This window comes from Protomyctophum parallelum, assembly GCF_964188405.1.
Source record: "Protomyctophum parallelum genome assembly, chromosome: 21".
Lineage (NCBI taxonomy): Eukaryota > Metazoa > Chordata > Actinopteri > Myctophiformes > Myctophidae > Protomyctophum > Protomyctophum parallelum.
The window spans coordinates 4,680,213-4,693,095 of NC_139713.1; the positions used below are offsets into that span (position 1 = coordinate 4,680,213).

The window sequence follows — 12,883 nt, forward strand, 5'->3', positions numbered from 1 at the left end:
TTGTGATGTCAGAACCGGCCAGCTCCATATATGGAGATATAGGGGTGATCAGGTCCGGATCCCGGGGAAAGTCCCATTTTCGTCAACAAATAACAACTAGACTAAAATGTTAGTAAGGGACTAGTGGACAAGAGATCCAGTTTTATGCTGGGTTGCATGCTGAAAATAGCAGATATACACGTTGCGAGATTGTAGATCTGCTATTTTCAGCATGCAACCAAAGTGTAAAATATGTCATTACAACGACATCAAGGCCTCAAGGTCGAAACACATTTTAGTCGACTAAATCAACTGTAGATTTAGTCGACTAAAATCGTATGACATTTAGTCGACTAAAACTAGACTAAAACCTAGAACATTCCAGGTGACTAAAATGTGACTAAAACTAAGTGAAACCTATTCAAGAGACTATCTGACTAAAACTAAAATAGAAATTTGCTGCCAAAAACAACACTGTTGGGCACCCCTGGGCAACGGTTATATATATATATATATATATATATATATATATTTATATATATATATATATATATTTATATATATATATATATATATATATAATATAACTCTCAAGTCAAAAAAGTCTGGGCACCCCTGCCGGTTATATATATTTACCCCATTCTGAACGGGAACCCATTTTGGTGTTAGCATCATGTTGTGCTTTAGCTATTGAAAAACAGCAGATCTACAAGCTCGTATCGCGCCACCGAGTGGCGCGATACGAGCTTGTAGGTCTGCTATTTTTTGAAAAATCGAAGAACGACTGACATTTTTATAGAATCTGATCTCAGGTCAGAATGGGTTATAATCAGACCAGTGTGTGTCCCCCAGTGGAAACCTCGTATGAATCTGATCTCAGGTCAGAATGGGATATATATATATATATATATATATATATATATATATATATATATATATATATTAGGGCCGGGACTAATTGCGATTAATTTAGATTAATTAACTACAGAAAAATGAATCGCGATTAACTACAGATAAATTAATCGCACCTTTCTTTTCACTGCGGAACGTTTCTCACTGGGCGCTTTTCTATAGTACTGATAACTGGAAATAATAGAAAGTCACCCCATTTTGTGTTGCCTAGAACTGGAGGTCTGACAAAAAACAGTAACAATATGAAGTAAGTACAGCTTTGTGATGTCACTGAGATGTACTTGTTACTGTTACTAATTTTGTTTCAGACCTCCAGTTCTAGGCAACACAGAATGGGGTGACTTTTATTATTATTTCCACAACAGGTATATTAATGACAGTAAAATGTTGAAAATGAGTGGTATCCTGTAGTCACTATTCGTTGATTCACTGGGATACCAAAAAACCTTAAAAAAAAAAGGTTTCTCGCTGTTCTCGGGTTGAATATTGATATGTGATTAAAATGTGATTAATCTAGATTAATTAATCGCAAAGCCTCTAATTAATTAGATTTTTTTTTTAATCGAGTCCCAGCTCTAATATATATATATACCTTTAGAACTCGCACATAGGGGACTCCGTCCGGCCCCTCCCGGCTGCCGTTGACCCGGATGTGTTTGAGCCACTGGATGTGAGGCTGGGGGTCGCTGAACACGCGGCACACAAACTCAACGTCGCTGCCAAGCGCCGCCGTCTGATTGGCTGGCAGGCCGGCCTGGAGGATGGGCCTGTGTGGCTGGCGCTCTGGTGGGGGGGGGGGGGGGGGGGGGGGGGAACACAAACTGATTTAGTCTTGCGACAGTGTCGTTTTCGTCGACTAAAACTAAGACGAAAAATGTTCGTCGACTACCTTTTTCCACTGACGAAAACTACATGGAAACTAAATGAAAACTAAGCTATGATGACTAAAACCAAGACTAAATATACTGACAATTTCTTCGACAAATAAAAACTAGACTAAAATGTTAGGAAGGGACTAGTGGACAAGAGATCCAGTATAAGTCATTTTACACTTGGTTGCATGCTGAAAATAGCCGATCTACAAGCTCACAACGCGTCGGCATCAAGACCCGCCAAAATACATTTTAGTCGACTAAATCAACTGTAGATTTAGTCGACTAAAATCTTATGACATTTAGTCGACTAAAACTAGACTAACACTAAGACGTTCCAGGTGACTAAGATGTGACTAAAACTAAATGAACTTTCAGTCCATAGACTATGACTAAAACTAAAATAGAAATTTGCTGCCAAAAAAAACACTGTCTTGCGATCATATCGCGCAAATGTGTTACTATACTATCGGGCAGAAACCTTGTATGTTTATATTTCAGCTTATGTTGTTGTTGTTTTGTTTTTGGGGGGGAGGGGGGATTTAACCCATTTCGACCGGAGATCAGATTAAAAAAAAAAAGTCTTCTACATCCAGACAGTTTTCTGAAAAAGCTGTGTTTCTATGTCAGTCGTTCTTCGGTTTTTCAAAAATAGCAGATCTACAAGCTCGTATCGCGCCACTCGGTGGTGCGCTATGAGCTTGTAGGTCTGCTATTTTTCAATAGCTAAAGCATAACATGATGCTGACACCAAAAGGGGTTATCCCGCGCCCATAATGGGTTAACCCTCTAAGACCCAGCGTTGCTTTTTAGCAACAATTTTATTTTATTTAATTACTAATTTTATTTTATTTTTTCTGTTCTTTTTTCACCTAAACGTCATCAGTGTTCATTGCAATGCCATTTCAATGCCATTGGTCATGATATTTGCATATAAATACCCCCCCCCACAGAGGCTGAAATTCACACAAATTAAAAATGTCTGGACTCTGTGCGATTTTGAAATTTTTTTAACCTAAGACTTTTGACCTTTACCCTAATAAAAGTAGGTACAATAATTGTAATATATAATGTTTTTTTGTGATCATTAGAATGTCTAGAACATGTTTTATTCATTATTGTGAAAGATATCCCCCAAATGTAAATTATTAATTTATTATATTATTATATAATTATTATATAATTATTATAAATTTTCCATCAAACTTTATTTTTTTTATTTTTTTAACATATTTTTTAGTCTTAGTCCTAGTAGTACAAAGTAGTAGTAAGGTTGAAATCTATTTTTTGCAAGTAGAAATGAATGCGGGCGTTATAGGGTTAACCCATTCTGAACGGGCACCCATTTTGGTGTCGGCATCATGTTATGCTTTAGCTATTTAAAAATAGCAGATCTACAAGCTCATATCGCGCCACCGAGTGGCGCGATACGAGCTTGTAGGTCTGCTATTTTTGAAAAATCGAAGAGCGACTGACATTTTTAGAATCTGATCTCAGGTCAGAATGGGTTCATCAGACCAGTGTGTGTCCGGCGGAAACCTCGTATGAATCTGATCTCAGGTCAGAATGGGTTTTAAACCCTCAAAACGTAGTGGATGGATACTCACCCAGGACGTCGAGCAGGTACGTGTGCGTGAGGCTGCCGTACGGGTTCTGAACCACGCACGTGTAGTTGCCTCTGTCGGACGGAACCACCGACTCCATGATCAGAGTCCACATGTGCTCTCTGATCTGTGAGACAACGGGTCGACACAACAGAACTATTAGCCCACCATTTTGACCATATGGGAACCATTCTACAAAATGTCTTTCTAAATTCCTGACTGTTTTCTTGAAACAGCTATTCCACATGACCAATGACAAAAAAAACTCCCATATCTGTGCAAAACACAGCAGCAAGATGTGTGAGCTGCTGTGATAGGAGAAGGATATCAAATGGAACACAACCACCCTAAAGACTAATCATTGTGTATATTCCTGCACTATGCCTGCATCGAGTGATCTTGGTACATAGAAGTTGATCTATTGAAGATTCTGACCTTCAAATGTACATAATTTTTGTTTTGATTGTATTGTTGTATTGTTCTTTCTGCTTTGGCAATGTAAACGTATGTTTTCTCATGCCAATAAAGCCCTTTGAATTGAATTGAATTGAATTGTGTGCATTATTAAATAAAACTTGTTTAATCGGCCATGGCGTCCTTTAACACATTTACCATGGTTATATTAGGAGCAGTGGGTGCTAGGGCATTAACATAATAATCGAATAGTCGACTAGTCGACTAGCAAAACACTAGTCGACACTGTTAATTGACATCCGATTATTCGCTAATATTATTTTTAATTATTTTTAATATTTTTTATGATTTTTTTTTTTTTTTTTGCTTTTCTACAGCAGACATGCAGGCATGCAGCTGTGAGCTCGGTTGTTTTGTTGGTTGTTCGCCAACTTCAGTACTAATCCATTCCTGGCTGATTGTTTTCATATCATACAAGCCTACTGTACGTGGGTTTTGCCGTCACCCTCACTCGTCTGACTCGTGTAGGTGCGGTGGGCGGCGTATCGGCGGTGGCACTAGCAGCAGTCAAGACAGTTTTTCTTTGGGAAAAGCATATGTGATATGCCTCATAGGCTCATAAGATCAATGGGGACAACTACAGTGTGTAAATACTTTTACTATTGGTGAGTTTATTACTGTAGTTTGTTCAACAAGTTAGATTGGAGACGTGTCGTCGTCCGGTACAGTAAAGTATAGCAGGAGTTCCTCCTCGCTCTGCCCAATAGTATCCAGTTTGGTGACAGTCAAACTACAGTAGCTCTTGCCGTGATTTCATGTTTCTTCATGCTTATCCAACAAAAGTCTGCGTGCCGCGTGTGGCATTATTAAAAACAAACAGCGATGCCGCACGATCATAGTTCTAATACGTAGCCGCAAAAGACTCGCGATGGAGTTAAGTAGTTGATCATCTGATTCATAGCCTGGCAGCCTGCTAGCTAGCAAACCTCCTCCTTGCTTTTAGCTCCTTCTAAAAACCAAAGGAACTGTGATTGTAACTTGTTGTTGAACATTTAGGGTTGTATGAAAAACATTGCATGGTTCATTGCTCCAGCCTCCACTCTCCAAACATTGTGAACAACGTAACATGCTATGCTGCTCCATAGAACGGTCTTGTGCATAAAAAATAGCAGATCTACAAGCTCACAACGCGTCCATCCGTGAGTCATTGTGGACTTGCAACTTTGACTTGAAACAGCTGAGCTAATTTCGGCCAATCAGAGCGGCATTCAGCGTAATCTAGTAAGAGTGGCAACACTCGCGTTGACTCCCACTGTAACAATGGAATGCGGAAGTGCTCATTCTATCTCAATGGGATAGTTCCAATGTTTGGAAATAGCCCATAGGAAGTGTGTCGCCACTCTCTTAGTACTTTTCCACTCGGCCTGCATTGATAGTGCATTCACCGCTCTGTTTTGCTTCGCTCGCTGGCTGTTTCATAACACGATGTTTTAATGCTTGATTGGATGGAATAAATATCATATTTTACCGCCGACTAATCGACTATAAATCGATTTTGATGGTAGTCGAGTCGATTATCAAAAATCACGTTTGGTTAATGCCCTAGTGGGTGCTATAGTTATTATCAATAACGGCACCCAGGGAGCAGTTAGGGGTTAATGTGTTGCTCAGGGGCACGTTGACACAGACTGGGTGGAACCGGCTGACCAGACAGACTCTCCACCCACTCAGCTACGTCAACCCTCCCTCCCTCCCTCCCTCCCTCCCTCCCCCACTCCCTCTCCCTCCCTATTTTCTGTTTACTAACCCATTCTGACCTGAGATCAGATTCTAAAAATGTCTATTACATCCTGACAGTTTCATTATTATTAACCCATTCTGACCTGAGATCAGATTCAAAAAATGTCTATTACATCCTGACAATTTCATTATTATTAACCCATTCTGACCTGAGATCAGATTCTAAAAATGTCTATTACATCCTGACAGTTTAATTATTAACCCATTCTGACCTGAGATCAGATTCTAAAAATGTCTATTACATCCTGACAAGTTTCATTATTAACCCATTCCGACCTGAGATCAGATTCTAAAAATGTCTATTACATCCTGACAGTTTCATTATTAACCCATTCTGACATGAGATCAGATTCTAAAAATGTCTATTACATCCTGACAGTTTCATTATTATTAACCCATTCTGACCTGAGATCAGATTCTAAAAATGTCTATTACATCCTGACAGTTTCATTATTAACCCATTCTGACCTGAGATCAGATTCTAAAAATGTCTATTACATCCTGACAGTTTCATTATTATTAACCCATTCTGACCTGAGATCAGATTCTAAAAATGTCTATTACATCCTGACAGTTTCATTATTAACCCATTCTGACCTGAGATCAGATTAAAAAAATGTCTATTACATCCTGACAGTTTCATTATTAACCCATTCTGACCTGAGGATCAGATTCTAAAAGTGTCTTCGATTTTTTTCAAAAATAGCAGACCTACAAGCTCGTAGCGCGCCACTCGGTGGCGCGCTACGAGCTTGTAGATCTGCTGTTTTTCAATAGCTAAAGCATAACATGATGCTATAACACCATAATGGGTGCCCGGTCTAGAATGGAGAGTTGGAGAGAAAACAAAGGGAAGGGTACAACACGTTTTTTTTTTTTTTTTATATAAATATAATAAATAATAAATATATAATTATTTGTTCGGCCCACAAACAATTAGTTTATCGTCATGGTGTGTCAACTTGGCTGTGTGTTGGCTTTCTCCGAGGCTTACAGATAGTTTTTTGAAATGCCTGATATGGGAATTATTTCCTGGTGCCCGTGTCATTTTTTTGAAAGTTTTTTATATATATTTTTTTTTTTTATCCCACGATTTTGTAACCCATTTTTCACCCCTGTGTCAATCATCTAATGTGATCCTGGGCTCTACACACCCTCCACCAACCTAGTCCCCATATATGAGGGACAAGGGGAGAGCAACCTAGTCCCCATATATGGGGGACAAGGGGAGAGCAACGGACTTGAACTCATGCTTCCTTCATGCCTGAGTGTCCAAGTTGCTCCTTTACACCTGACAGGGGGAGTTTCCCTGGATGGACGTAGCGCGTGGAAGGAACACGTTATTCCAACCAGTTCCTTTCCCCTCCATCAGGCACCCCGGCTGGCCAGGGGGAGGCAGTTTAGTGACCAGGATTACTGCATGCTTTTTGTGAGGCTACCTCACAAAACTACCTATACTCTAGGGGACACGGGGAGAACATGTGAGGGTACCTACCCTAGGGGGACACGGGGAGAACATGTGAGGGTACCTACCCTAGGGGGACACGGGGGGAACATGTGAGGGTACCTACCCTAGGGGACACGGGGAGAACATGTGAGGGTACCTACCCTAGGGGACACGGGGAGAACATGTGAGGGTACCTACCCTAGGGGACACGGGGAGAACATGTGAGGGTACCTACCCTAGGGGACACGGGGAGAACATGTGAGGGTACCTACCCTAGGGGACACGGGGAGAACATGTGAGGGTACCTACCCTAGGGGACACGGGGGGAACATGTGAGGGTACCTACCCTAGGGGACACAGGGAGAACATGTGAGGGTACCTACCCTAGGGGGACACGGGGGGAACATGTGAGGGTACCTACCCTAGGGGACACAGGGAGAACATGTGAGGGTACCTACCCTAGGGGGACACGGGGGGAACATGTGAGGGTACCTACCCTAGGGGGACACGGGGAGAACATGTGAGGGTACCTACCCTAGGGGACACGGGGAGAACATGTGAGGGTACCTACCCTAGGGGACACGGGGAGAACATGTGAGGGTACCTACCCTAGGGACACGGGGAGAACATGTGAGGGTACCTACCCTAGGGGGACACGGGGGGAACATGTGAGGGTACCTACCCTAGGGGACACAGGGAGAACATGTGAGGGTACCTACCCTAGGGGGACACGGGGGGAACATGTGAGGGTACCTACCCTAGGGGGACACAGGGAGAACATGTGAGGGTACCTACCCTAGGGGGACACGGGGAGAACATGTGAGGGTACCTACCCTAGGGTCCTTCCTGAACTCACCTTGAAGCCCCCGATGCGCTGGTCCTTCCTGAACTCACCTTGAAGCCCCCGATGCGCTGGTCTTCCCTGAACTCACCTTGAAGCCCCCGATGCGCTGGTCCTCCCTGAACTCACCTTGAAGCCCCCGATGTGCTGGTCTTCCCTGAACTCACCTTGAAGCCCCCGATGCGCTGGTCCTCCCTGAACTCACCTTGAAGCCCCCGATGCGCTGGTCCTCCCTGAACTCACCTTGAAGCCCCCGATGCGCTGGTCCTCCCTGAACTCACCTTGAAGCCCCCGATGTGCTGGTCTTCCCTGAACTCACCTTGAAGCCCCCGATGCGCTGGTCCTCCCTGAACTCACCTTGAAGCCCCCAATGTGCTGGTCTTCCCTGAACTCACCTTGAAGCCCCCGATGCGCTGGTCCTCCCTGAACTCACCTTGAAGCCCCCGATGCGCTGGTCCTTCCTGAACTCACCTTGAAGCCCCCGATGCGCTGGTCCTTCCTGAACTCCTGGCCGTTCTTGTACCAGTGCAGCGAGGGGGCAGGGTTCCCCGCGGCCTGGCAGCGGAACCTCACCGTCCGGCTGGTGGGCACGGCGTGGAGACGCTTCTCCATCCGCTGGGGCGCGATCCACCGAGGAGCCAGCGCTGAAAAAAACAACAACAACGTGATCCACCGAGGAGCCAGCGCTGAAAAAAACAACAACAACGTGATCCACCGAGGAGCCAGCGCTGAAAAACAACAACAACGTGATCCACCGAGGAGCCAGCGCTGAAAAAAACAACAACAACGTGATCCACCGAGGAGCCAGCGCTGAAAAAAACAACAACAACGTGATCCACCGAGGAGCCAGCGCTGAAAAACAACAACAACGTGATCCACCGAGGAGCCAGCGCTGAAAAACAACAACAACGTGATCCACCGAGGAGCCAGCGCTGAAAAAAACAACAACAACGTGATCCACCGAGGAGGAGCCTGCAGCGCTGAGGAAAACATCCAGCCGCAAAAACACACATTTTGCCGATCTACAAGCTCACAACCTGCTGCATCCATAGAGGATATATGAATAGAGACGGCACCCAGAGGAAACCCTGAGGCCAAATGGACATAGTGGCCGAATGAAGGTATTGCAGCCTGGACCCAAACACATGAACGCGCTGGTCCGTTTGACTATCATTGTGCACGTTCACGACGGACGCACGCTTGTTCGCGTCCGTGCGCGTCCGTGAAAAAGGCTCATATATATTAGAGGGGACAACTTTCTTAGTGAATTGAGAAAAGGCTCATATATATTATATAATATATATATTATATATATATATATATATATTAGAGGGGACAACTTTCTTAGTGAATTGAGAAAAGGCTCATATATATTATATAATATATATATTTATATATATATTATATATTAGAAGGGACAACTTTCTTACGCTGCAGCTTTTCGTTGCTCGTTGAGAATTCGTTGGACAGTTTGTTTTCCTCCGAGGATGACTCGTCATCGTCGTCCTCTTCATCTTCGGAGGATTTAACGACGTCGGCTGAAAAACGAAGAGATACACGTTTAAACTAAGGTTAACCCATTCTGACCTGAGATCAGATTCATACGAGGTTTCCACTGGACACACACTGGTCTGATGAACCCCATTCTGACCTGAGATCAGATTCATACGAGGTTTCCACTGGACACACACTGGTCTGATGAACCCCATTCTGACCTGAGATCAGATTCATATGAGGTTTCCACTGGACACACACTGGTCTGATGAACCCATTCTGACAACATTGCATGTTCTCCCCGTGTCCCCTAGGGTAGGTACCCTCACAAAAACATGCCGTAATCCTGGTCTCTAAAACTACCTCCCCCTGGCCAGCCGGGGCGCCTGATGGAGGGGAAAGGAACTGGTCAGAATAACGTGTCCCTTCCACGCGCTACGTCCGGCCGTGGAAACTCCCCTCTGTCAGGTGTAAAGAAGCCGCTTGGACTCCTCATGCATAGAAGGAGGCATGAGGTCAGTCCGCTGCCCCCCCCCCCCCAGGTTGGCAGAGGAAGTGTAGCGCCCAGGATTACATTAGATAATTGGCACTGGGTGAAAAGAAAAAACTGGGTTACAAAATCGTGGGATAAAAATTTAAGATAAAAAAAAAAAAAAGAAAAAAAAATAGCAGATCTAAACGTCCTCCCCCTGGCCAGCCGGGGCGCCTGATGGAGGGGAAAGGAACTGGTTGGAATCACGTGTTCCTTCCACGCGCTACGTCCATCCAGGGAAACTCCCCCTGTCAGGTGTAAAGGAGCAACTTGGACACTCAGGCATGAAGGAAGCATGAGTTCAAGTCCGTTGCTCTCCCCTTGTCCCCCATATATGGGGACTAGGTTGGTCTCCCCTTGTCCCCCATATATGGGGACTAGGTTGCTCTCCCCTTGTCTCCCATATATGGGGACTAGGTTGGTCTCCCCTTGTCCCCCATATATGGGGACTAGGTTGCTCTCCCCTTGTCCCCCATATATGGGGACTAGGTTGCTCTCCCCTTGTCTCCCATATATGGGGACTAGGTTGGTCTCCCCTTGTCCCCCATATATGGGGACTAGGTTGGTCTCCCCTTGTCCCCCATATATGGGGACTAGGTTGGTCTCCCCTTGTCCCCCATATATGGGGACCAGGTTGGTCTCCCCTTGTCCCCCATATATGGGGACCAGGTTGGTCTCCCCCTTGTCCCCCATATATAGGGACTAGGTTGCTCTCCCCTTGTCCCCCATATATGGGGACCAGGTTGGTCTCCCCTTGTCCCCCATATATGGGGACTAGGTTGGTCTCCCCTTGTCCCCCATATATGGGGACTAGGTTGGTCTCCCCTTGTCCCCCATATATGGGGACTAGGTTGGTCTCCCCTTGTCCCCCATATATGGGGACTAGGTTGGTCTCCCCTTGTCCCCCATATATGGGGACTAGGTTGGTCTCCCCTTGTCCCCCATATATGGGGACTAGGTTGGTCTCCCCTTGTCCCCCATATATGGGGACTAGGTTGGTCTCCCCTTGTCCCCCATATATGGGGACTAGGTTGCTCTCCCCTTGTCCCCCATATATGGGGACTAGGTTGGTCTCCCCTTGTCCCCCATATATGGGGACTAGGTTGGTCTCCCCTTGTCCCCCATATATGGGGACTAGGTTGGTCTCCCTTGTCCCCCATATATGGGGACTAGGTTGCTCTCCCCTTGTCCCCCATATATGGGGACTAGGTTGGTCTCCCCTTGTCTCCCATATATGGGGACTAGGTTGCTCTCCCCTTGTCTCCCATATATGGGGACTAGGTTGCTCTCCCCTTGTCCCCCATATATGGGGACTAGGTTGGTCTCCCCTTGTCTCCCATATATGGGGACTAGGTTGGTCTCCCCTTGTCCCCCATATATGGGGACTAGGTTGGTCTCCCCTTGTCCCCCATATATGGGGACTAGGTTGGTCTCCCCTTGTCCCCCATATATGGGGACTAGGTTGGTGGAGGGAGTCCATGAAATGTTGGGGGGGGGACTCAAAGCAGACGTTGTTGTTGTTTAAACATGTTTATACGGTTTTACATTTTGATGATGTGTTTCCGGACGACCGGAGGATAAAAAAACAACAACAAGGAATTTATGGAGTCAAAAACAACAGTATCACATCACATGTTACTACACAGCTGGATTCCAGATGTCTGGAACAAAGAGGGGGGGGTGGGGGGACATATACACATCCATGCAGGCACGGGGAGTTTATGAGCATGTGCAGACACACAGTCCTCTGAGAGAGAGAGAGAGGAGAGAGGAGAGAGGAGAGAGAGAGAGAGAGAGAGACAGAGAGACAGAGAGACAGAGAGACAGAGGGAGAGACAGAGGGAGAGGGAGAGACAGAGACAGAGACAGAGGGAGAGGGAGAGGGAGAGGGGGAGGGGGAGAGGGAGAGGGAGAGGGAGAGGGAGAGGGAGAGGGAGAGAGAGAGAGAGACAGACGGACACACAGAGAGAGAGAGAGAGAGAGAGAGAGAGAGAGAGAGAGAGAGAGAGAGAGAGAGAGAGAGAGAGAGGCAGACGGACACACAGAGAGAGAGAGAGAGAGAGAGAGAGGGAGAGAGAGAGAGAAAATAGGAAGTCGAATGCGGTTTGTTTTGTTGTATTTTTCTGGCTGAGCCGTTTACCCACAAGCAGGCTGGCCAGCTCTAACACCCTGCTGGCCTTTCCTCACTAATTATCTGTGTCTGGCCAGCTCTGACACCCTGATGGCCTTTCCTCACTAATTATCTGCATGTCTGTCCAGCTCTAACACCCTGATGGCCTTTCCTCACTAATTATCTGTGTCTGGCCAGCTCTAACACCCTGCTGGCCTTTCCTCACTAATTATCTGTGTCTGGCCAGCTCTAACACCCTGATGCCTTTCCTCACTAATTATCTGTGTCTGGACAGCACTGATGGGAAAAGTACCCACATTTTGGACTTAAAGGGATATTTTTTTTAATATATGTTTTTTTATCCACGATTATTGTAACCCATTTTTCACCCCTGTGTCAATGACCTAATGTGATCGTGGGCTCTACACACCCTCCGCCAACCTAGTCCCCATATATGGGGACAAGGGGAGAGCAACGGACTTGAACTCATGCTATCTTCATGCCCGAGTGTCCAAGTTGCTCCTTTACACCTGACAGGGGGGAGATTCCCTGGTTGGACGTAGCGCATGGAAGGAACACGTTATTCCAACCAGTTCCTTTCCCCTCGCAGGCGCCCCTGCTGGCCAGGGGGAGGCAGTTTAGTGACCAGGATTACTGCATGTTTTTTGTGAGGGTACCTACCCTAGGGGACACGGGGAGAACATGCAAACTCCACACAGACAGACTCAAATCGAAGAACGACTGACATTTTTTAGAATCTGATCTCAGGTCAGAATGGGTTAATCAGACCAGTGTGTGTCCAGTGGAAACCTCGTATGAATCTGATCTCAGGTCAGAATGGGTTAATCAGACCAGTGTGTGTCCAGTGGAAACCTCGT

The 12,883-nt window shown here is 45.6% G+C and overlaps 1 protein-coding gene across 1 annotated transcript in view; it reads right to left on the reverse strand.

Annotated features, from left to right (window-relative positions):
• Window positions 1-12,883, reverse strand: part of LOC310879565 (fibroblast growth factor receptor 1-A-like) — a gene marked incomplete at its 5' end in the record, with an annotated part of 69,492 nt that overhangs the window by 27,309 nt on the left and 29,300 nt on the right. The window contains 4 exons of the mRNA XM_083794340.1: window positions 1,484-1,674; window positions 3,371-3,494; window positions 8,341-8,513; window positions 9,300-9,407. Of these exons, the coding sequence (XP_083650466.1) occupies window positions 1,484-1,674; window positions 3,371-3,494; window positions 8,341-8,513; window positions 9,300-9,407 (596 nt within the window). The remainder of the gene's footprint in view (window positions 1-1,483; window positions 1,675-3,370; window positions 3,495-8,340; window positions 8,514-9,299; window positions 9,408-12,883) is intronic.